This window comes from Podarcis tiliguerta (genome assembly GCF_965153285.1).
Source record: "Podarcis tiliguerta genome assembly, chromosome: 2".
Taxonomy (NCBI): Eukaryota; Metazoa; Chordata; class Lepidosauria; order Squamata; family Lacertidae; genus Podarcis; species Podarcis tiliguerta.
The window spans coordinates 10650630-10675963 of NC_139535.1; the positions used below are offsets into that span (position 1 = coordinate 10650630).

At 44.9% G+C, this 25334-nt stretch overlaps 1 protein-coding gene and 1 pseudogene across 4 annotated transcripts; both read right to left on the minus strand.

Annotated features, from left to right (window-relative positions):
• Nucleotides 1–1930: 1930 nt before the first annotated feature.
• Nucleotides 1931–25328, minus strand: LOC310670515 (tripartite motif-containing protein 10-like). Of its 3 annotated transcripts, none has more exons than XM_083425983.1 (8): nt 23721–25328; nt 9173–9663; nt 8577–8672; nt 7810–8040; nt 6038–6060; nt 5228–5346; nt 5082–5111; nt 1931–4649 (listed from the first exon to the last, which is right to left on the minus strand). In XM_083425983.1, exons 2-8 carry the CDS (start codon nt 9572–9574, stop codon nt 4129–4131), a joined length of 1422 nt encoding a protein of 473 aa, XP_083282109.1. In that variant the 5' UTR covers nt 9575–9663; nt 23721–25328; the 3' UTR covers nt 1931–4128. The 3 variants fall into 3 exon arrangements, with proteins under 3 accessions (XP_083282109.1, XP_083282108.1, XP_083282107.1); XM_083425982.1 differs by lacking the exon at nt 23721–25328 and adding an exon at nt 11058–11568; XM_083425981.1 differs by lacking the exon at nt 23721–25328 and having other exon boundaries at nt 9173–10043.
• Nucleotides 12981–22989, minus strand: LOC310670542 (E3 ubiquitin-protein ligase TRIM11-like; annotated as a pseudogene). The gene is made up of 7 exons (XR_014515469.1): nt 22553–22989; nt 21999–22094; nt 21303–21533; nt 20112–20134; nt 17093–17211; nt 16924–16953; nt 12981–14859 (listed from the first exon to the last, which is right to left on the minus strand). The product of XR_014515469.1 is annotated as an E3 ubiquitin-protein ligase TRIM11-like (transcript).
• Nucleotides 25329–25334: the final 6 nt, after the last annotated feature.

Below are 25334 nucleotides of genomic sequence, written 5' to 3' on the forward strand. Positions count from 1 at the left end.
CAGTGTCCGGGCAGAACGATGGGGGTGGAGACGCTCCTTCAGCCCACATTCATCCAGAGTTGAAGCTCTCAGCTATCATCCCACTCCAACACAAAATGCAAACACTCCCAGGGTTTATATATGCATTATTTTTATTATGTAGTAATTATTTCTGCACCTGATGCTATCTAGGAACTCATATGGAATCCCAGTTTCAATACTATGCCTACAAAGGTTTGCAGTCTTCATAACTGCTTCATTTCTGATCAGCCCATGTTCTGATACGTCCTGCTGAAATCCTAAAATTTTTCATGTTGTTGTTTGATGGGGGGAGGGGTTTTGTCCCCTTTAGTTCCATGACATTCCAAGAGTGCTCCTCCAAATGGCAATAATGGGGTAAAATTCTGGAATTATTGCAAAATAATTCTTAAGCAGTGTGGATGTGTGGGTGATTTAGCGTCAATCCATGACTGATGCACTATAACTGCATCAATGATACGCTGCAGTACACACCCACAAAAGCCCTCCAGTATAGAGGGGCCCCTCAACAGCCTGCAAGGGAGCTTTGGGAGTTTTTCTTTAATACCTTTCATCATTTTGGCTTTCATATACCGCCCAAATAACTATGTACTCTGGGTTGTCCATATATTAATATCAATAAAATGGAATGTAACTGATTTAAAACCATCAATAGAAAAGTTGTACTAACAGCTACTCCAACAAAATAGACCATAAAACCATAAAAAGCATAAGATCGCGAACAATTCATACAGCACTAAAAACCAGGTAGAGAGAAAACAAAATTTATAAAGTATATAAAGTCATAATTACATAACCTCCAAGTGTCCCTATTTTCCAGGCACAGTCCTGGAATTATGAAAGCCATTCTGGCTTTTGATTTGATCCTGGGATGTCCCTATTTTTCTCACCGGTGCAGCAGCTGATAAGCTTGGCAGGAGGATTAGCCGGCACTTGTTCTGAGCAGTGGTGATAGTAGTGATGGCTGCAAGGGAGGATCCTATTGTCTCTACATGGCCACCACCACTGCCCTCATAGCATGTTGAACAAATTTGCCCCAGGGATCTTCCCCAGAGGGTCAATTGCTCTGTGAGAAGAAGGAGTCTGACACCGAGATCAGGCCAAACCAAAGTTTGTTTATTCTCAAGACAGCGCTGGAATGATCCCAGCCTTGCAAAGCAGTTTGGGGCTGCTGCTGTTTCAGCAACAAGGGGTACAAGCCTTGCCTAGGGTGCAAAATAATCTGGCACAGGCACTATTGTAGGCATGTTCACCCATCAAGTTCAAGGGTCCCCTTGCTTCCTATCATTCCCAATCCTCCTTATGGGTGCAATAGGACGGCCATCCTTACTGGAAAGCGAACCCTTCTGGTCCCAATCCTCAGTCACTCCCCAGCACCACAGCCCCTCCTGGAGCGGGACTCCCAGCCCCTCCTTCCTATGGGGAGGAGCAGAGACCCAGGCCTGGCAGTGACTCCTCCAGTCTGTAGGAACTGGGCCGGTATGGTGAGCCCCTCCTAAGCCAGGAAAAGTCCACTTGCCCTCACCCCAGACTGTGGGACCAGGCCATGCCTTGAACCAATTTGTGTGTGTGTGTATATCCGACCCATGGATTGAAGACTTACGTGAGAAGTAGGTGCGTGAAGACAGAAGAGCACCACCAACATTTACCCCGAAGTTGTGAAGTTGTTTTGTCTGAAGGACAGCGGCAGCTGCTGCTGCTGCAATCTGATCCAATTAGCACATATACCAGAGTGTTGTGACTGAGTGTGTCAGCTGCAGTGTGTAGGCGTGTCACATGAACACCCCTGCGCTCCTGGAAAGGTGTTAGTTTGACCCAGGGGTCCTCAAACTTTTTAAACAGGAGGCCAGTTCACTGTCCCTCAGGCACTGTTGGGGGCCGGACAATGAACGGATATGAACAAATTCCTATGCACACGGCACATATTTTATTTGTAGTGCACAAAAAACAGGAAAAACAATACAATACATATATTCCCAACAGTGGAAATAAACAGACCTGCTTCTCTACCTTTGAAGGTGACTCTGAAACTTGCATATTGGTGAAAGTACCTTATGCATACTATTGCAAATAATTGCTTTGCAAAGATGTATTAGGCAAAACAACATACAAAAAATGTGCATTTTAGGAGAAACACAGACTAAAATGGTGACAAATTTTCAAGAGTACCTTTTCTTGAAAAATATATTAAAAGAACACTAATGTGGAAATGTGGAGAACTGAAAGTAAGATTGCAAAAACAAGGCACCAAAATGGACAGATTCAGCCATCCCTACCAGGGAGTAAACCCACTGAAAGCAGTGCAGTTACTTCTGAGGCCTTCTTCCCTAATATATCCATACATTCATATGCCTGCCTGCTCAGAGGTAAGTCGCACTGAATTCAATAAGGCTTACTCCCAGGTAAGCACACAGGGAATAACAGCCTTTGGCGTGGGAAACCTGACTAAGCTCACAAAGCTCACTAACTTAACTGCACGAATGCCAGTGTGCTTGGAGCCCTTTGCACAGGAGTAGGCACCACTGAATGCTGCAGAGGTTATGCCAAAGCAGGCACCCATAGGAAGCCGCCAGCGCTAAAAGGAGGAGCAAGATGAGCAGCTCTGCATACCCAGTGCCGGCGTGACGACCCTGGGCCCGGCCAGCCATGGCAGACGGAAGCAGCGGCAGCAGCAGGCGGCTGGCTCACTGGGCAAGCCGGCGCTGCACTGCTCGGCTCCCATCTGCTCTCCCACAGCAAGCCCAAGCAGCCTCCACATGGAGTATTGCGGCCAGCAGAAGTACCTGTGCGGGGAAGGACGGGGCTAGCAGAGGGGACGGGGCTGGAGGAAAGGAGCAGCTGGCACGGCCATCCGGGATCCCCTCCCACCCTGCTCCTGTGGAACTTGCCCACCTTTGCATCCCACAACAGCCCTGTGAGGTGGGCAAGGCAGAGAGGTGCACGCCCAGCCCACAGAGGATTTCGCTTAGAGGCAGTGTGGCCTGGGGGTGGGCCGGGTTCAGGACACTGGTGGGCCGGATGTGGCCCATGGCCCGTAGTTTGAGGACCCCTGGTTTAACCTCTCTTTTGCTAGTAAAACTGAATTACTGTGTTGCAAAAGGACGCATGTCTAAAAAGCGCGTCAGCAACGTTAAAAGTTTGGAAAGCTCTGGTGGATACTATAACAAGAGCCTTGCTCATGGTGGAACGCTGACATCAAGTGGTCCACTGGAGAACTGCACCCAGCGTGGTCTTCATTGGAGCAATGAAACCCCACAGTCCCTAATTAGGAAAAGAGCCGAGGTGCAGATTTCCTTCCCTTGCTGTGTAAAGGGTCCCTCCAGGCTGGTGTATGTTCCTGACACAGTAAAAGGGCATTAGCACTGGGGAGACTGGGCCTTTGGTGTGCTGAACTCCCTCCCGCCCTGGTTGTTGGACTTATGTGGATCTGGAGAGAGGGGGCAGGGAGGAAGGTGAAGGGGTGTCTTCTCCCTTCTCTGAAGCACCTCAATAGCCATCAAAGAGAGAACAAGAATGCTAGCTGCTGCCCTCGAGGGGCTGAGAGAGCCCTCCTGCTACTCCTGGCAACTGTCTCCTCCCTTTGCTAGGGAGAAAGACTTAAGAGGCTTGGAGACATCTCCACTACCCTGAACACTTAACTCTCCCCCTTATTGGCGGACGGGGGCTGCACATGTGGGGCTCGGAGAGATCTCTTGCTCTGTTTGCTTGGTACATTTATGAACCTTTATTATATACCTAAGACCTTAATTTATTTATTTCACCTTCCTGCCTGAGATGCACAAGCTTTAGTTGCAAAAGGTGCCTGGAAGGATTGTTCTCCAGTAATCTATTAATCAATGTGGGCATTTTAACAGCTGGTGGAGGTCCTGTCATGAGAGGAAGGTAAACACCAGAACCAGGATCGCAGGGGGTGGCGAGTGAATTCTTTGGAGGAACAGATTGTTTATTGGGACGGTTAAAGTGTTTCCCTCTCTTTAAGGACTCCGCTGCAGAGGGAATTCTGGGAAAGTGGAGGGAAAAGAAAATCCCAGATTTAGTTTTGTCGTTTCCTCCAAGTGTGACTGGAATGACTCCTCTCACAGGGCATCTGCAAAGGTGTCAATTCTGCTCTTAACAGGAGATCCTGAGGTGGGTTTCATTTCCCCACAGACAAAAGAAAGGGAGGAGGGTCTCCCCAAAGAACGAGGCTCCTGAGAACGTGTGGAGTTCAGCCCCTGAGTCTGCGTCAGAAAGAGACACATATCCCTCTTCATAGTCTAGAGTCACTCGGATCCTCTTGGGCTCCTCACTCAGGGACAGAGGAAAGTAATCAGGGGATGTGAAGGCCCTGTACTTGCCAAGCCACTTCTCCAAAGCCCAGATGCCTCCCTCAAACCTTAAGGGGAAGAAGTCCTTTCTCTCCACAGACTTCCTGGCGACCCCCACAGCCCACCATTCCTCACTTCCCATATTGACTTCCCAGAAATGTCTGCCTGCTGTGAATCCCTCACATCCCAACACGCAAGGCATGTCACTGAATCTCTCAGGATAATTGGACAGGACTTGATGTTTGCTTCCCTTTCTCACGCTTTTCCGATCCTCAGACAGGATGAGACTGGGATGGGCTGTGTCTGGATCCAGAGTGACATTTGCTGTTGAGAGAAGATGAGGAAAAGAGAAGAGAGACAGAATCAGCCAAGAATCAGAGACGGACATCCTGATCCAAAATAACACCAAGAAGAAGTAGATTCCCTCTCAGATAAATGGGGATTCCTCACGTTCCATTCAGGATTGGGACCCTCCTCTTTCTCCCAGACTAACCTCAGAATAAATACCTTCCCTGTGGCTTTTTAAATACTTCTGTTTGTTCCTTTTTACTCAACATATTTTATTGTGTCCCTCCTGTCAATTCAGTCACCCTTTGAGAAGCAAAACAGCCCAGAAAATATTCCCTCAGCTCTTCTATGCAGTGAAGAGGAGGAGGGAGGGATGGGGGCAAGAGGAGAAAAATGGTCCTCATTTGAATCTCTCTGTGTGAATTGCCCATTTGGGGCTTTCAATTTGGTCCTTCACACTAAATTTACCTTTCTGAAGCAATCCGGATAACAGAGCATCTGAAGAAGCAAAGAGAGATAAAGTTTGAGAAATAGACTTCTGCAATTTTGCAACAAAATTTTCACTTCATAAGATATTTTGGACTAATAAAATCCCTGCAGCCATTCTTCATTACCTTTTATTTTCTCCATCCCAACATATAGAATGGGATTTGCAGCCCTGAATTTTGAGATCTTCCTCTTCAATTCTAGTGAGAAAGTCAGTGGATTTTCAGATGTCCCCCTTTGCTCACACCTGATGGGAAAAATACATGTTAACCCATTTCAAATCCAGAATTTCTGAGTGCAGCAAAAGAAAGGAATTGAGAGGAGGAAAGAAACTGTAGAAAGCCAAGAGGGAGAGACAGAGGAATGGAGTCACAGAGGGGGGAAGATTCCTCCTTACTAGGGACTCCAAAGCCAGACAACTGAGGGCCAAAGGAGCAGCCCTTTGTCTGAATCTCTTCACTTACATCTACTCAAATGGAGAAATAAAATAAAGCCAAGTGATACCACTCTGCTCAGAGTTTTTCCATTTCAGCTGCACTGCCTACGACATGCAAGAAAGATGTGGAGGAGATAAAGATAGTTGCTGTTGTTGACAAAAGTGAAGTGTTCCTTCTATCCTGGGGTGCTCTGGTCCATGGGGTCATGAAGAGTCAGACACGACTAAACAACGACATCCTCTTATCATGAACCCAAGTGACACCTTGAAGTTACATATTGCAGCTGGGATATGTTCAGGAACATGGTAAACACCCCAACTCCATCTCCTCATTTTAAGCCCCACAGGTGACAGGTAACTGTGTGGGACTCTGTGGAATAGTCCCACATTATTATTCATTTCATTTCTATTCCACTTTATAATCTTCATATTATATTCTTTCCCAGTTTACCTGTGAGGTTTCAGGGAGTGATATTAATGGAGTTGAGCAGGATCCCCTTACCTCTGCAAAGTTCTTCTAACATCCTAGAAGGGAAAAGAGGAAAGTCAGAATGGAATTCACTGCCTACCACAGGCCCTGTAATGAAGACCCATCAGCCCCTGCAATGGATGCCCCCTGGGGTGAATCTGCCTAGCATATGCCAAAGTTCTCGATAGGTATGGATGCATCTAACAATTCTGGTTAGATTGGGAGAAAAGCAATCACAAACCTAGACAGCATCTTAAAAAGCAGAGACATCACTTTGCCAACATGTATGGAAGTGAGAGCTGGACCATAAAGAAGGCTGATTGCCGAAGAATTGATGCTTTTGAATTATGGTGCTGGAGGAGACTCTTGAGAGTCCCATGGACTGCAAGAAGATCAAACCTCTCCATTCTGAAGGAAATCAGCCCTGAGTGCTCACTGGAAGGACAGATCCTGAAGCTGAGGCTCCAATACTTTGGCCACCTCATGAGAAGAGAAGAGTCCCTGGAAAAGACCCTGATGTTGGGAAAGATGGAGGGCACAAGGAGAAGGGGGCGGCAGAGGACAAGATGGTTGGATAGTTTTCTCAAAGCTACTAACATGAATTTGACCAAACTGTGGGAGGCAGTGGAAGACAGGAGTGCCCGGCATGCTCTGGTCCATGGGGTCACAAGGAGTCGGACACGACTAAACGAACAGCAGTGATGGATGCATCTGACAATTCTGGTTTCTCTCCATTATTTTCCAATCTTAAGTTCAGGTCCTTTTTTTTAAAATGTCCTGATGAAAATTCATGAGTTCTCCTCTGTCTTTCTTAGGTATCCCTAGTATCTCGGCCAGTGGGGAATTTATGGATAACTGTTCAACTGAAAGAGTTCCTTTTCCTGAGATATCCTGAACTTTAACAAAGTTAGCTAAGCAGCTTCACACTACTTAGCTAAATCAGGTACTGCCAATCCTCTCTTCTGTGGGACAGTTTGCATATTAACATTATCCACTCTGGGACACTAACTTTGCCAAATAAAATTATCTATACTGTTCTGTCAGCTTTTCAATTCCCTCATGTCAACCAAGAGTGAGAAAAGTAAGAAACAAAACCAAAAACCTTGGCAGTATTGCCATGCTTTTTGCACTGATCTTTGCTTTTTGTAGAATCATAGAATTGTAGTGTTGGAAGGGATTCCATCTAACCAAGATGTTTTTAACTTACTCCACCTTTCCATATCAGGTTTCTGATGCAGCCATTGGCTAGTGCTTCCCCCCAACACTGCTATTCTGTGAGGGGGCCAGGGGCATGGTGGCAAGACCCCTGGCACCAGGCAGGGTGGGATTCCTGCAAGGGGGCACCTGGCTCAACCCCCCTCAAAATCATGTGCCCGGGCTAAGGCCCCCCTTGCCCTCCCTTCTCTACACTCCTGCTCAGAGATGCAAGCCCCAACTCTGTGCCCCATTTGACAGCAGCCCATTCTAGCTGACCTCCTCTGTCCCTTCCCCTTTGGTCCAACATGGTCCACACTGTAAAGCTCTGTGTCCGAGAATTCTCCCTTTTCCTCCTACGGAGCTTTCCCTGTCAAAACCTGCTCCTTCAAGCTGAATCGGGCCAAACAGCAATGCACAGAAAACCCAATTTGTCATTAGTTGTGCTTCAGCTTTAAAGAGGAATTGCGGCGGGGACAAGAACTGGTGGGGGGGAGAGTTTGGGTAGGGACTGGGAAAGCACTGACCTATGCGTGGAAAGAGTGCAGCAAAAGGTAAGTGTGGTTAAACCATTAGAGAGGAACTTTGGGCTGTTCCTGCCACAGTCTCACCTGCAGGAGTTCACTCGCAGGCTGCTGACTCTTCTCCTCCATCTCCCGGATGCTCCTTTCAAGAGAGGAGAGTTCCTCTGAGAGTCCAGCCAGGTGCTTCTCCCTTCTTCTTGTGATCTCCTTCTCCATCTCTTCTATTTCATTCAGCAGACGCTTTTCTTGTTCTTCCAGAAACTGGTGCAGTTGTCTGAACTGCTCCTCTATATTCTGCCTCTCAGTTTCTGTTATTCTCTTCAAGAGGCAGGAAGAAAGAGGAAAAGAGGATGCCAGAATCTTTAGAGAGACCTTCCTTAACAATGTTATGTCAAATCACTCAGGAATGGGGCTACATCATGACTTGGGACTCAACTACACTGGACTAATTAGAATGTTATATATCTGTTATAAACATGTTATACTAGTAGAGCTGCTATCTGTCCCAATGAGAAATTACACCGAGAGCTAATTTTTTTAATAGCGTTTTTTATAGTGTTTTCCAAATCAGTACAGTGGTACCTCAGGTTACATGCGCTTCAAGTTCCAGACTCCGCTAACCCAGAAATAGTGCTTCAGGTTAAGAACTTTGTTTCAGGATGAGAACAGAAATCGTGCTCCAGCGGTGTGGCAGCAGCGGGAGGCCCCATTAGCTAAAGTGGTGCTTCAGGTTAAGAACAGTTTCAGGGTAAGGACGGACCTTCGGAACGAATTAAGTACTTAACCCGAGGTACCACTGTATAGATCCAGCCTTGGTCCATACACGTTCTCTTTGTAGGGATTGTGACACTTACAAGCAGGCTGTTGCTTTCTTCTCCTATTTTTGCTTCATAAGCCAGAATTTTCTCTCTCTCTTTCTTCAGATGCTCCAGGCGATCACAGATGAGTGTCTAAAGAGAAAACAAAATATCAGATTGGATTAGGATGCGGGGTGGAGAGCTTCAGTATTTTACATATATTTCTATTGTGTGGTCCTCCACTATTAGATTTTTATCTGATAATTGCTCTCTTCTAGGGGTTTGGGTTTTTTTGCTGTAGATTTAAAATTCAAGGCTCCTTTGAGAACTTTAATTCTCTTACTCTTATTAACCAGCATTATTATTATTACTACTACATTACACAGGAGCCCTTGGGCACAAGTCCAAAAAAAATGTGCTTTTAAAAACAAAATTACATTTTAAAAAGTTGCTTTTGAAGCAGAACAAAGTTTTTCTTTTGTTTTGCATAGCACAGACACCAGGCCCAGGTTTTGATTCACATTAAGGTGCAGATTAGCAATTTATTATGTTTGCTTTACAGCCACATTGACAGCATATTTTGCACATACACACTCACACATAAACACCTATATGAAAGGGTTGTGTTAGCAAGTGTCAAAATGACTTCCTACCTTGTATTCCTGGGCAGCCTCTTCCTTGAAAACCACAGTATGTGATTTATGTTCTGGGGATCGCTCACAAACGAAACACACCAATTCTTCATCTTCTTTGCAGAACAGGTGGAGTTTTTCTTTGTGCTTCTCGCATAGTTGCTTTCCCTGGAGTTTGAGTCTTTCTGCTACATTTGCCAGTTGCCAATTGCGGCGGAAATTTCTGCTCTGGATCTTGACCATGCAGACGGGGCACTTGCAGTCCCCCATCTCAATTTCATCCTGTATTTCACAGTGCTTGGTGATGCATCCCTGACAGAAGTTGTGGCCGCAATCCAAGGTCACGGGGTCTGTCAGGAAGTCCTGGCAGATGGGGCACAAGACTTCCTCTCCTACATCCGTGGATGGTGGGGCAGAGGCCATGACGGATCCAGAGTGTGTGGCTTTGTTAAGCTGAGCGGCGACTGAAGGATGGCAGCAGGACGTAAAGGGACTGGGGACGGAAAAAATGCCTGAAAGGGGAATACTATTCAGCATTAAGCTTTTCCATATCCCTCCAGAAAAACTAACAATGCATTTCACTTTTTATGCAATGGAGCCCCACAACTGGTCTTATTATACAAATCACTGTATTGACACAGGTCTGTGTCAATAAACTCTGACACCAAGGTCTTCACCATTTGAAAAGGATGCTCTGGCAAGCCCCAGAAAAACAATTAACATGTATTGTTCAGATCTCTGAGTGACAGATTTGTAAACATGTTGGACAAAAAGAATATTCTGAGCATGGTCTGATTTACAAGTGCAACCATGTTCTGTGTCCTCTGTACAGGCAACTCCCCATCCACGGCATCCTACATGTTGGCAGAGTGCATACAATTTCCCCCCCATTCTGGACCAAAAACAGTGTATGGCACCTTTGCATGCCAATCAAACAGATGCAAAATGCTTGATACTTGTATGATAACTTTGGGTGGTCCTTGGATAAGGGCTGGGCCATTTCTGAAGTCTTTAAAAATTGTTGCACATTTTTACTCTGGGTCCCCTCACTTCCTTGCAAGGTGGTGATGGCGGTGGCGGCGGGGGGACTCTATTGCAGCAGAAAACAAATATTTTCTTTGCTTTCCTCAACTGGTTCCTCCCTCCCCTCATTCTTCTCTGACTGATTATGGACTTAAGGGATATTGGGTCCCTTGATGGAGAGATGGGCTGTAAAAGTCAACCCCAAATTTTTGTATAACAGTCCCACTGCCTGAAACTCAACAACTCAGTTTGCACACTAATTCATTCTTTACCTACAAGGTCACCTTACCCCATATGTGCCCACTTGACTGCTTCAATCGGAGGAATTGGCACTTTTACAGGTGCCACATAATACCTGCACTGCACTCAATCATTTAGCATGGTGTCAGCAACACTTTGGATCTCCCTTCCTATTGATATCAAGCAGGCACCTTCACAGTCTTCATTTCAGCACCTGCTGACAACATTCTTATCTAGACAAGACAACCCAAATGATTAGAAAGTTTCTATGAGTTTCCATTTGTTTTTATCTATTCTACACAATCTCATGTTCATGTGCAGGTCCACTTTCCTGGCGCTGCATCAAGAGTGGCCCATGAATGGCACCAAGGTGACAGACAAGGACAGAAGCCATTGCAGGGCTCCAAGCCCACCTTTGGGTGCCCAGCCAACACCTCCATTGACACCCATGGCAGCTCCTCTCCCAGAGCTAACAGCATTCTCATAGGTGATTGACCTTCATCTGAATGATAGGGGAAGGCAAGGAAGAGGAACGGTTAAAAGGCTCCTCTATGCACATTACTTGGAATGGATTGAAAATAGTCCTGCTTTGGCCGAGGGCAGCCTGGGAACATGAAGTGGGGTTTGGTTGTCAGATACTCACCCCCAGACTAGTTTCTCCTGTGGGCAGGGAGATGGAGTACTTGATCAAGAAGAAGATCTTCTGGGGTTACCTTTCCTTCTTCTTCCCAGCTGTCCCTGCTCCTGTCTCCTTGCCCTTTCCTTGTGGAGGGGCAAAGGCTGTGCACTTTGTACACCTGTGATGACAACCAGCAACTGTTCTTTTCTTCTGCTGGGAGAGCTCAGCTTCCTTCTCCCCCTCCATCTTCTCTCCTCCTAACAGAACAACCATTTGCTCACCACCTCATCTCACCCCAAACATGAACTGCTCTTTTTCAAAAAACCAAACCAAACAGGCATTTGGCATATATTTATAATTGTATAAAACAAAGCCATGCTTTTTTCTGAACAGGTCTTTTTATCAGCTATCATAAATTTGATATTGCTTGGTTAATAAGTGATAGCTTTGAACTTTGTCTGAACTTTGTTCCTCCACACCCATTTTGTTCAGGATGCAGAATAGAATTCTTTTTTTACTTCCTGCTTTGGACCCCTGACTCTTCCCCATCAGGGAAGCACTTTAGGGCAGACCCGACCCCAGGGACCCACTTGGGGGTCACACCCACCTCTGCTTGCTGTTTGCAATCGGGGAAAAGATCAATTGTTTTTCTGAGGATTGACATTTGTTCCTAATTCAGTGGGTTTTCCCAGGGAAAGCAGGGGGCAAACAAAAAACTGATTTGACCCATGCCTAGAAAGCACAGGAGAAACTTCTGTCCCTGGCCTGCTGCAAATCATTGTCCAGTGCAACCAGTGCTGTTTCAGTCCCGTGATGGGAATTGCAATTGGAAGGAGTTCAAATCATCCGCATTTCCAGTTTCCAATTTGGGGTGAGATTCCTTGGGCTGGGCTGTTTCTCTGCTTTGAGGGCAGGAAGGTTGTGGGCCCACCACCCCGCAGTACTAGCTCAGGCAGCCTCGGATGAAATCGTGCCCCCCCCCCCAGTGTTCACAGGATCCAGGTTATCCAGGCAGAAGAGACAAGTGGCTTCAGCACAGAGATCCTGGTTGGGACCCCAGAACCAGCCATGGTTGCTGCCTCACAGCGAAGGAACAGCTGACTTTCACTTTTTCAGTTGTCAGCCTGTGGGAGTTTCCCTGTCTGCAAATGACTCGCCATCTCAGGGCTGATGTGCTTGGCTGCTGCTGTTTTTATCCTGGCAGGCCTGCACAGCTGCTTAGCAGTGTCTTGAGCAGCCTCGGTTGCTTTGCATTGCTTCTGAGGCCTGTATACTGTAGGAGTATGTTGTCCTTAGGGGTGATATGTCAATTCCTTTTGAATGAAAAAGAGAACGCAAATCACTCGCATTGTGGGGAAGCAGACTCTGCTTTGAGAAAGAAGTGCTTAGCGGAGACTGCTCTTTCTTCCTGGCCTGAACATAGCAATCCCCTGCTCTGTTCTGCGATCTGATCTGGCTGGGAGCTGACTTCAGGCACCAGGCCCAACGACAGACCAATTCTGCGTTACAAAGATATCTGCAAACATAACATGAAAGCTGGCAACATCAACCTGCCATTTTGTTTCCCTTGAAGGTAATTGCAGTGCCTAGAAACAGACAGACAGGTCATGTATTCACAGCAGCAGCCAGAGGAGGAATGACCACTAGGAGGAGTATCGACAGAAGAAACACCCTGGTGCATCTGCAGCAGCACAACTAGACGCCTTCATCTGCCCCAGCTGACACAAAACATGTCTTTCCTGCGTCGGTCTCTACAGCAACAGCAGGTACTGCAAACTTTTGATTTGGCTTAAGATGGATGCCAGCTTTGAATATATTAAAACAGTAGGTAGAATGGGTTTTCTTTCTTTTTTTTTACTAAGATGCTCTACAGCCTCAGCCCACATCCACCCAGAGTTGCTGTCAGCAATCATCCCTCTCCAGGACAGAATGCAAACACTCCCAGGATTTATGCATATTCCTTTTATTGTGTATTTGTGATGATTTCTGCGCATGATGCTATCTGGGAAGTCTATGCAATCCCAGTTTTAATACTATTTGTGCCCACAAAGCTTTGCAGTCTTCATAACTGTTTCTTTTCTGATCAGTCCATGTCCTGTCACTTCCTGCTGAAATCCTATAAATTTTCATACCAGTAATGTTCTGTTGTAGGTTTTTCTTTTGGTCCTCTTTTATTCCCTTACAGCCCAAGAGTGCCCCTCCAAATGGAAATAACAGGGTAACATTCTGGAAGTATAGTGGAATAGCTACTAAAGCAGCTGCATAGATGGTCCAGAATGAATCCATGGCTAGTGCACTATTATTGCATCAATGACATCTTGCAACAAACACCGGCAAAAGCCCTCCAGTCTGAAGGGGCCCCTCAATAGCCTGCTAGGGAGGTTTTGGAACTTTTCTTTTAGACGATTTCATTTTGGGGGCTTTCATATACCTCCCATATAACCATGCACTCTGGGCTGTTCACAAATTCAAATATAGCTGATTAAAAATCAACAACAGAAAAGCTGTACCAACACCACAATAATGTAAAAACATAAAAATCAACATAAGGTCATGAACAACACTGAAAATCAACAACAGAGAAAACAAAATAGTTATAAGAATTCAAATATATTAAACCATAATTATTAAAAGCGAGGGCAGGGGGAGGTAAATAAGATGCAGGTAATACTGAAAAGACCCTCTTTGGGGGAGTATCCCACATTTAGGTTGGGAGCCACAGGAATGACGCCATGTGAATTATATAGGGCAGATATAGCCAAGTTGCTGAACTACAACTCCCATAATCTCTGGATTCAGTGAGATTTCTCTCTGAGGAAGTGTGGAGATGGGGAGGCTGCATTTGCAAGGGGTTGGAAGTTGGGGCTTCACAGACAGTCTTCTTATTTGCTTCCTGCCTGAGATTCACAAGACTAGGAGCTGTAGTTTCAAAGGTGGCTGGGGGAATTGTTTTCCAGTAATCTATTAATGCAATTATGTGGGCATTTTAACAACTGTTGGAGGTCTGGTCATGAGAGGAAGGTGAACAACAGAACCAGGATTGCAGGGGGTGGCGGGTGAATCCTTTTGAGGAATAGGTTGTTTATAGGGATGGTTAAAGTGTTTCCCTATCTTTAAGGACTCCACTGCAGAGGAAATTCTGGGAAAGGGAAGGGAAAAGAAAATCCCAGATTTTGTTTCTTTGTTTCCTCCAAGTGTGACTGGAATGACTCCTCTCACAGGACACCTGCAAAGATGTCAATTTTGCTCTTAACTAGAGATCCTGAGGTGGGTTTCAGATCCCCACAGAAAAAAGTAAGGGAGGAGGGTCTCCCCAGAGAACGAGGTTCCTGAGAATGTGTAGAGTTCAACTCCTGAGTCAGCATCAGAAAAAGACACATGTCCCCCCTCATAGTCCAGAGACACTTGAATCCTCTTGGGATCCTCACTCAGGGGCAGAAGAAGGTAATCCGGGGAGGTGCAGGCCCAGTACTTGCATTCCCACTTCCCCACAGCCCAGATCCCTCCCTCAGGGCTTATGTAATATTTTAATTTCAAAGCTGATGAGATATGAAAGGGATCTAAGTGGCCTCTCATAGAATGTAAGCTCCTTCTCCTCACAGACCTTCTGGCGACTCCAAAACCCAATATTGCTCACTTCCCACAGTGACTTCCCAGAAATGGCTGCCTGCTGTGAATCCCTCACATCCCAACACACAAGGCCCGTTGCTGAACCTCTCAGGGTTGTTGGGCAGGGCTTGAGGCTTGTCTTCCAATCTCACACTTTTCTGATCCTCAGACAGGCTGAGAATCGGGTGGGCTGTGTCTGGATCCAGAGTGACATTTCCTGTTGGGAAGATGGGAAAAGTGAAGGGAGACAGAATCAGCTGAGAGACAGAGACAGACATCCTGATCCAAGAAACACCCAGAAGAACCAAATTTCCGCTCAGATAAATGGGGCTTCCTCACTTTTCATTCTGGATTGGGACCCTCCCCTCTTTCTCCCAGAGTAACCTCAGAATAAATACCTTCCCTGTGGCTTTTTAAATATATATATATATTGCTCCCTTTATTGTGTCCCTCTTGTCAATCCAGTCAAGAAGCAAAACAACCCAGAAAATATTCCCTCAGCTCTTCTATCCAGTGAAGGGGAGGAGGGATGGATGGGGCAAGAGGAGAAAAACTTTCCCTTGCTCCGAGTGATGGAGATTGAACTAGAGACAGCAGCTAGAATTTTGATGGCCCAGAAATGGAAACAGGAAGAAATGCTGACGAGGGAAGAATGGAGAATGAAACTGATGGAATATGCAGAAATGGACAAATTAACGGGGAAAATTCGGAACCAACGCGATCAGAGATTCACCGAGGACTGGAATAAATTTACAGAGTATATCAAAAATGTATGTAAGGAGCAATTAACACTTGTTGGCTTTCAAGAAGCTCTGTGAAAACGATTGATAGAAATGTTGCTTAAAAGATATGATAAGATTAAGATTGTTAAAGCGCAATATAAATTTAAGAAATGTGAACAATTGTGATAATATGGAAAATTGTCAGACAGGCTGAGGGAAGTCTAAAAGATGTATATGTTAGAAGTGGATGTTAAACATGGATGGAATGCATATTGGAAATTGAATAAACATTAATTATATAAAAAAAGAGAGATTGAACTAGAGAGTCCTTTTTCATGTGTTTTTCCCAGCCTCCATAAACACCCTCCAAACACTGCAGGCTGCCTGTTCCTGCCTGGAATCTTCAACTGCTCTGAAGCTGCAGGACCCCCTTGGGTGTAGGAACAAAAGTACAGTATTTATATTTGCAGCAGTTTGCATTCGTAATTAATTTGTATAATCCAGTCTCAGTGTTTCCCCACAGTAGGTTTGGATTCACCCGATATGAAGAGAATGCAATAATGTGGGGATAACTGAGCTCCAGACCACTGCACACTCAATGCTGCTGTTGATTTATTTTACTGTTTGGGGTAAGGGGATTAATTGTCAAGTTCGGCTGCTCCTCTTTCCATTCCCACATCTCCCCCAATGCTTTCATTTCCTTTTGGGCTGTATTTGTATGCATGCTCCAAAATGGAGGAGCGTAGACATATATATACCTGATTCTCTTTTCTTCCCTCTACTTTGCCCTAAACCAGAATACTTCTTTTTGAAAGGGTTTTTTTCATATATCATTTCCCTGCAAATATCATCAATCTTATATACTTATAGGATTCCCTGAATCCCTGGACGTCCACCCACACCATCATGATTTCCCTTGAAATTCTTTTCCTACTGTATGTTATTATATTTATCTAAATTTTGTTTATATTCCATTTTAACCATCAAATTCATACATTACAAGTGTTATATCAGTCCTGTCAATGTTTTTAAATGTTTGCAGTGCTCTGTGAGATAGTCTATAAACTTTCAGCATTCTTTATTGAATTTCTCATCTTCTTGGTTTCTGATTCTCCCGGTCAGTCTTCCCATTTCAGCAGAGTCCATTATCTTGATTATCCATTTTTCCCTGGTTGGGACCCAAACCAGAATGCTTCACATGGAAACCACATTAAAAAGTGTGTGCTGAGAATGGACAGTTGCCTGTCTGTGTTTCTTGACACACTATCTGGGCTGGGAAAACAAGTGGACGCCGTCAGCTCTGTGTGCACATGCCCTGCTGGTTGTTGTTGTTGTTGTTGTTGTTGTTGTTGTTGTTGTTGTTGTTGCTGTTGTTGTTGTTTGTTTGTTTGTTTGTTTGTTTATATACCGCCCTCCCCAGCCGAAGCCAGGCTCAGAGCAGCTAACAACAATAAAAGTAACACAGTTTACATAAAATTACAATCAATTAATTGAAATGCATTCTAAAATCAATTCATTCTAAAATCAATTCAAAATTTGGTCCTTCACCCAAAATTTACCTTTCTGGTGCAGTCCGAATAACAGAGCATCTGAGGAAGGAAAGAGATATAAAGTTTGAGAGCTAGACTTTTATACCTCAAATAATTCCACAACAAAATTTTTACTTCATAACATATTTTGGAGTAATATAATGTCCAGTGTAAAATCCTTGCAGCCATTCTTCATTACCTTTTATTTCCTCCATCTTAACATATAGAATGGGATTTGCAATCCAAAATTTTGAGATCTTCCTCTTCAATTCTGTTGGAAAAGTCAGTGGATTTTCAGATGTCCCCTTTTGCTCATACCTGATGGGGGAAATAAAGGTTAACCCATTCAAATCCAGAATTTCTGAGTGCAGCAAAAGAAAGGAATTGAGAGGAGGAAGGAAACTGCAGAAAGCCAGGAAGGAGAGCACAGAGGAGAGAAGATTCCTCCTTACTAGGGACTCCAAAGCCAGACACCTGAGCAGCCAAAGGAGCAGCCTCAGGTCTCTGAGTCTGCTCACTTACATCTACTCAAATGGAGAAGTAGAATCAAGTGATACCATCCTGCTCAGAGCTTTTCAATTTTGGCTGCAACAACAAGCAAGAAAGATGTGGAGGAGAAAAAGATGGTTGCTGATGTTGACAAAAGTGAAATGTTCCTTCTATCCTCTTATCATGAATCCAAGTGACACCTTGAAGTTACATATTGCAGCTGGGATATGTTCAGGAACATGGTAAACAGCCCAACTCCTGCTCTCTTTTTGGTAGCCCCAGAGGTGAGAGGTGGAATAGTCCCACAGATGGCCCATGAGACAAGTGTCTGCATAGGACTGAGTGGGGCAGCCATCACAGAGTTTGCTGTTGGAGTTAATAAAGTGACAAATCTAGATGTGAAGTATTATCATTATCATTCATTTCATTTCTATTCCACTTTATATTCTTCATAAAAATTTTTAAAAAGGGTTTTACTACACGCTAAAAAAAACCACCCAAAATATAGCTTTCTAAACTCAAAATATTTTTGTCTTGAGGTTGGTGGGATCTTGCTGACAACTTACATATCCTCGGCTGTGGAGCCAGAGTCCTCATAGGTTAAGCCAGATCTTTCATGAATATACAGAAGAAACATATTTTTATGTTTTCTTTGGTCAAAAGCCAATCCAGGCCATTAAAGAACAACATTACAAACATTATCTAAGTAAAACAAAACATGACAGGGAAAATAACACTAATTAGTTTGGCAATCTGTGGTAAAAGGCGCAGTACTGCCATAAAGTATCCTTAATTTCACCTGGGATGTCAATATAATTAACACCCCTAAAATTACTATAGTGGTACCTTGGTTTAAGAACAGCATAGGTTATGAACAACTTGGATGAAGAACACTGCAAACCCGGAAGTAAATGTTTTGGTTTGTAAACTTTGCCTTGGAAGCAGAACATGTTCCGCTTCCTATTGAGTGTGTTCCATTTGTAAATTGAGTCCCCCGCTGCAATGGGAAAGCACACCTTGGTTTAAGAATGCTTTGTTTTAAGAATGGACTTCCGGAAAGGATTAAGTTTGTAAACCAAGGTACCACTGTAGATTATTTCCCAACTGGTAACTCAAGATCTGGCAAAGCGAGTTCTCCTTCATGGAGAGCACGGGTTGCAGTGGGGTTAACCAGACACCCCTTGTTGCTGGGCAAGTTGGTTTGGTTGGCCCAAAGTGTGATTGGAGTCCTCGGGTTGCTGGGGAGAGTTTGATGTTGCCAAATTTGATTGACAGCCTGGGTTGAATATATTCTCTGTGCTCAGCGTCAAGCTTTTTCTTTTTGCTGCGCACATCGGATCACTTGCCCACCTTCCCTAATTTTGGGGCGTTTGACATTGCTATGCCTGTCATGGGGTCGTCTGCTTTTGGGGCAGGGATCTGGTAGGAATTTTGTCCATTTGGCTGATTGACTGATGCCATTTGGTTTTTGCCTACTGTGTAGCAAATCATCACAACTTGTAAGGTTGAGGTTAGGCATTGGTTTTAGAAAAAACTGGTTGGTGGAGGGGCATGGATTGGCTGTGCCTGCCCCTCCAATGCTGTTGCTGCAAGGGTATTCTGTTAAAGGAATCCAGGGGCTCGCCATGCTTTGTCCGCACCCCTGGAAAGGGGGATAGGGCCACGCAAGAGCCCCGGGGAGAGGTGAGGGTCTGGTACCCAGCTCCATCTACTCCCCATAAAATGTTTGCCCTTACTGACTTCGCAGGCTTGCGGATGTCAGTTCTGTCCCTGGGCGGGGACAGATAGTCGTAACCAATGCCTAAGCAACCACTCACATTGTTTGTGTTTTAATAAAGTTGTGGCCAAAATTATGCCAAAAACCTTAAACAAAAATTATGGTGTGAAGTGTGAATTTATTTAGGGGTGGATTGGGGACCTCAACACGCAATGGGATATCCTGAAATCTTATCTAGAAAAGTTTGTGAGAAGGAATTCCAAGGGGCTGTATGCAAGGGAAAGAAGCTGCAGGCCCTGGGGATGACTTCTATGCTTCATTCCTTCCTTAGGGAAGGCAGACAGAGAACCCAGGCTGGCAACAGTGAGCATTTCCACTGTTGAGGTGTGCTGACTCAGGAAGATGGGAGCGGCTGAAGGGCTGGGACGGTGGCAGGGCCTGAGGCAACCAACCCCCTCTGCCTAATGGTAGAGCCAGCCTGCCCTCTTTGTCCCATTGCCTAGTACAAAAACCTTCTTTGCCTTTGCTGTGCCTTTGGGGGAGCTAAACATTTCTGAGTTACAGGGATTGATTCATTGATTGATTTACTTTCTTATTTACTTCATAAAATATATATAATGCTTGATTGTAGAAAAAGCCCCAGAGTTTGTTAGACTGAAGAATAAAGTCCAGCAAACAAAATTAAGTGCAACTTTTTTTCTAAAAAGCACTTTAAATACAGAGTAGGCCCCGTGTTAAAGCACCATTTATATATCATCTCCAAGAGGCAATTAGCAATTACATTTGCAACAGGCTTGGCTTTGGGAATACATTTGCAAACAAACAAACTTAATTAATGACTTTTCTATACAATTTTTGGGTTTAGAATATATCTTGTTTGGTCCCTCTTTCAGTTCTTTGGCCCTGATCTGTGGAGGAGTAAGTGGAGTGCCAGAAGCTCCAGCAGGGGTCCTCAGTTTACCTGTGACGTTTCAGGAAGTGATATTAAGGGAGATGAACAGGATCTCCTTACCTCTGCAAAGTTCTTCTAATATCCTAGAAGGGAAAAGAGGAAAGTCAGAATGGAATTCACTGCCTACCACAGGCCCTGTAATGAAGACCCATCAACCCCTGCAATGGATGCCCTCTGGGGTGAATCTGCCTAGCATATGCCAAAGTTTTGGATAGGAATGGATGCATCTAACAATTCTGGTTTCTCTCCATTATTTTCCAATCTTTTTTATTTTAAATGTTCCTAGGTATCCCTAGTATCTTGGCCAGTGAGGAATTTGTGGATAACTGTTCCAACGGAAAGAGTTCCTTTTTCTGAGATATCCTTAACTTTAACAAAGTTAGCTAAGCAACTTCACACTACTTAGCTAAATCAGGTACTGCCAATCCTCTCTTCTGTGGGACAGCTTGCATATTAACATTATCCACTCTGGGACACTTACTCTGCCAAATAAAATTATCCATACTGTTCTGTCAGCTTTTCAATTCCCTCATGTCAACCAAGAGAGGAAGAGTAAGAAACAAAACCAAAAACCTTGGCAGTATTGTCATGCTTATTGCACTGATCTTTGCTTTTCACAGAATTATAGAATTGTAGTGTTGGAAGGGATCCCAAGGATCATCTAACCAAGATGATTTTAACAGATGCAGCCCTTGGCTAGTGCTTCCCCCCAACACTGCCATTCCGTGAGGGGGCCAGGGGTGTGGTGGCAAGACCCCTGGCACCAGGCAGGGTAGGATTCCTGCAAGGGAGCTCCTGGCTTGCACCCCCTCAAAATCATGTGCCTGGGACTAAGGCCCCCCCCTTGCCTCCCTTCGCTGAACTCCTGCTCAGAGATGCACAGACCCCATTTGACAGCAGTCCCTTCCACCTGACCTCCTTCTCTGCCCCTCCCCCTTTGGTCCAACATGGTCCACCCTGTAAAGCTCCGTGTCCGAGAATTCTCCCTTTTCCTCCTACGGAGCTTTCCCTGTCAAAACCTGCTCTTTCAAGCTGAATTGGGCCAAACAGCAATGCACAGAAAACCCTATTTGTCATTAGTTGTGCTTCAGCTTTAAAGAGGAATTGGGGGGGGGGGCACAACTGGGGGGGAGGGAGAGTTTGGTTAGGGACTGGGAAAGCACTGACCTATGCCTGGAAAGAGTGCAGCAAAAGGTAAGTGTGGTTAAACCATTAGAGAGGAACTTTGGGCTGTTCCTGCCACAGTCTCACCTGCAGGAGTTCACTTGCTGGCTGCTGACTCTTTTTCTCCATCTCCCGGATGCTCCCTTCAAGACAGAAGAATTCCTGGGAGAGTCTAGCCAGCTGCTCCTCCCTTCTTCTTGTGATCTCCTTCTCCATCTCTTCTATTTCATTCAGCAGACGCTTTTCTTGTTGTTCCAGAAACTGGTGCAGTTGTCTGAACTTCTCCATGGTCTTCTGCCTCTCAGTTTCTGTTAATTTCTTCAAGAGGCAGGAAGAAAGAAAAGAAGAGGCCAGAGTCTTTAGAAAGACCTTCATTAACAATGTTATGGTAAATCACTCAGGAATAGGGCTACATCATGACTTGGAACTCAACTACACTGGACTAATAAGAATGTTATATATGCATTTCAAACATGTTACACAGGGGGTGTAACATGTTGTTAGCTGCTCTGAGCCCGGCTTCAGCTGGGGAGGGTGGGATATAAATAAAATTTTATTATTTATTATTATTATTAACTACACTGGACTAATAAGAACATTATATATGCCTTATAAACATTGACACCAGGGGGCCCCTGCAGAGTTGTGATCTGTCCCAATGAGAAATTACACTGAGAGCTAATTTTTTAAACAGCGTTTTTTATAGGTTTTCCATATTGGTATAGATCCAGCCTTGGTCCTTCAAGTATACTTGGATCTCTTAGTAGTAATTGTCACACTTACAAGCAGGCTGTTGCTTTCTTCTCCTATTTTTGCTTCATAAGCCAGAATTTTCTCTCTCTCTCTCTTCAGATGCCCCAGGCGATCACAGATGAGTGTCTAAAGAGAAAACAAAATTTCAGATTGGATTAGGACCGGGAGTAGGGAGCTTCAGTATTTTACATATATTTCTATTGTGTGGTCCTCCACTATTAGATTTTTATCTGATAATTGTTCTGGGAGCTCCTAGGATTTTTTTTTGCTGTATGTTTAAAATTCAAGGGTTGCTTGAGAACTTTCATTCTATTACTCCTATTACATAACATTATTATTACTACATTACACAGGAACCCTTTGGCACAAGTGCAGAAAAAATGGTGCTTTAAAAAACAAAATCACATTTTAAAAAGTTGCATTTGAAGCAGAACAAAGTGTTTGTTTGTTTTTGATTCACATTAAGGTGCAGATTAGCAATTTATTATGTTTGCTTTATAGCCACATTGACAGCATGTTCTGTACTTAGACACACAGAAAGATATGAAAGGGTTGTGTTAGCAAGTGTCAAAATGACTTCCTACCTTGTATTCCTGGGCAACCTCTTCCTTGAGAACCACAGTGTGCAATTTATGTTCTGGGGATCGCTCACAAACGAAACACACCAATTCTTCATCTTCTTTGCAGAACAAGTGGAGTTTTTCCTTGTGTCTCTTACACAGATCATTTCCCCCTTTATTTGGTGCCATGAATTTAATTTTTTCCACTATATTGGCCAGCTGCCAATTGGGGCGGAAATTCCCTCTCTGCATCCGGGCTTTGCAGACGGGACACTCCAAGTCCCCCACCTGCATTGGTTCCCATGCGTCACAATACTTTACAATGCAGTCCCGGCAGAAGTTGTGACCACAGTCCACGGTCACAGGGTCTGTCAGATACTCCCTGCAGATGGGGCATGTGGCTTCTTCTCTGGTATCCGTGGATGAGGATGAGCCCATGTTTGTTGAGATGAGAGGCAGAGAAATGCCTGTAAGGTAGAAACTATTCAGTATTAAGTGTTTCCACATCCTTCCAGTAAAACTAACTCTGCATTTCACTTTCTTATGAAACGTATTTAATTAAATAAAAAATCTGTAGCCAAAGCCATTACAAAGTAAAATATATAAAAAATGATGAAACACGTTAAGCAGTTAAAATAACTATTAAAACAAGGCAGTCTGTCAAATGAAAATGTGCTCCACTGAAGAATTGAACATCATCCGCACAAACCTTCCTCCTTAAAATTGCCAAATTAAAGCAAAACAGGTCACCTTTTCAGAAATGTTTCCCTGCTTCATGTATTCACTATTCAGCAGAAAGAATAATGGAGCTCCATGAAATATGGAGAGGTCCCTCAGTCATTGAGTGGGACATAATCTCACGTTCATGTGCAGGTCCACTTTCCTGGCGCTGCATCAAGAGTGGCCCATGAATGGCACCAAGGTGACAGACAAGGACAGAAGCCATTGCAGGGCTCCAAGCCCTCCTTTGGGTGCCCAGCCAAGACCTCCACTAACACCCATGGGAGCTCCTCTCCAAGAGCTAACAGCATTCCCATAGGTGCTTGACTTTCAGCTGAATGGTGGGGGAAGGCAAGGAAAAGGAACGGTTAAAAGGCTCTTCTGTATTCGTTGGGAACTGAATGAAAATAGACCTGCTTTGGCCAGGGGCAGCCTGGGAACATGCAGTGGGGTTTGGTTGTCAGATACTCACCCCCAGAATAGCTTCTCTTGTGGGCAGGAAGATGGTGTGGTCGATCAAGGAGAAGTTCTGGTGTTACCTTTCCTTCTTCTTCTCAGCTCTTCTTTCCCCTCTCTCCTTGCCCTTTCTTTAGGGAGGGGCAAAGGCTGTGCACTTTGTACAGCTGTGACGACAACCAGCAACTGTTCTTTTCTTCTGCTGGGAGAGCTCAGCTTCCTTCTCCCCCTCCATCTTCTCTCCTCCTAACAGAACACCCATTTGCTCACCACCTCATCTCACCCCAAACATGAAGAATAAGAAAAAAACAGGACTTTGGCATATATTCATAATTGTATAAGACAAAGCCATGTCCCCCCGCCCCCGAACAGGTCTTTTTATCAGCTATCATAAATGTGGCATTGCTTGGTTAATAAGTGATAGCTTTGAACTTTGCCTGAATGCTCCACCACACCCATTTTGTTCAGGATGCAGAATAGAATTCTTTTTTTACTTCCTGCTTTGGACCCCTGACTCTTCCCCTCCTCCTATCCATAGTGCCACCAGCACTTTAGGGCAGATCCGATCCCAGGGACCCACTTGGGGGTCACACCCACCTCTGCTTCCTGTTTGCAGCTGAATTGGGAAAAGGGTCTCTTCATTTTTCTGAGGATTGACATTTGTTCCTAATTCAGTGGGTTTTCCCAGGGAAAGCAGAGGGGCAAACAAGAAACTGCTTTGACCCATACTTGGAAAGCATGGGAGAAACTTCTCTCCCTAGCCTGCTGCAAATCATCGGACAGTGCTGTTTCAGTCCCATGATGGGGTCTGAATCCCGATTGGAAGGGTGGACTGTTTCTCTGCATTGAGGGCAGGAAGCCTATGGGGCCCCCCCCACCCCCCAAATACTAGCTCAAGCAGCCTCAGGAGAAATTGTGCCCACACACAGTGGTCACTTGATCCTTAAAGTAATCCAGGAAGATGGGACAAGTGGCTTCAGCAAAGGGATCCTGGACGGGACCCCCAGAACCAGCCATGGCTGCTGCCTCACAGTGAAGGCACAGCTGACTTTCACTTTCTCAGTTCTCAGTCTGTGGGCGTTTCCCTGTGTGCAAATGACTCGCCATCTCAGGGCTGATGTGCTTGGCTGTTGCTGTTTTTATCCTGCAGGCCTGCACAGCTGCTTAGCTGTCTTGAGAAGCCTCAATTGATTTGCATTCTTTCCATGCGTGTATACTGTGGTAGCATGTTGTCCTTAGCGGGTGATGTGTAAATTCTTTTATGAATTAATAAGAAAACGCAAATTACTGTCATTGTGAGGGAGCAGCCTCTGCTCCAAGAAAGAAGTGCTTAGCAGAGACCGCTCTCTCTTCCTGGCCTGGAAATATGAATCCCCTGCTCTGCTCTGGGATCGCATCTGGCGGGGAGTTGACTTCAGGCACCAGGCCCACTGGCTGACCAACTCTGCATTTCAAAGATGTCTGCAAACATGACACAAAGGCTGACAATATCAATCCAGCATTTTGGAATGCTTTGCAGGTGATTGCAGTGCCTAGAGACAGACAGGTCACGTATTCACAGCAGCGGCCAGAGGAGGAATGACTGCGAGGAGGAGCACATAGAGATGAAATGCCCTGGTTCATCTGCCGC

Excerpts from the sequence above, each read along its gene's own strand:
- LOC310670515 (XM_083425981.1), bottom strand. The coding sequence starts at position 9,688 with ATGCTGAATAGTATTCCCCTTTCAGGCATTTTTTCCGTCCCCAGTCCC. Across the intron at positions 8,041-8,576 it reads AAGAAAGCAACAGCCTGCTT|AGAATAACAGAAACTGAGAG; the intron begins GTAAGTGTCACA and ends TGCCTCTTGAAG. Across the intron at positions 5,112-5,227 it reads TGGGATGGAGAAAATAAAAG|ATGCTCTGTTATCCGGATTG; the intron begins GTAATGAAGAAT and ends TTGCTTCTTCAG.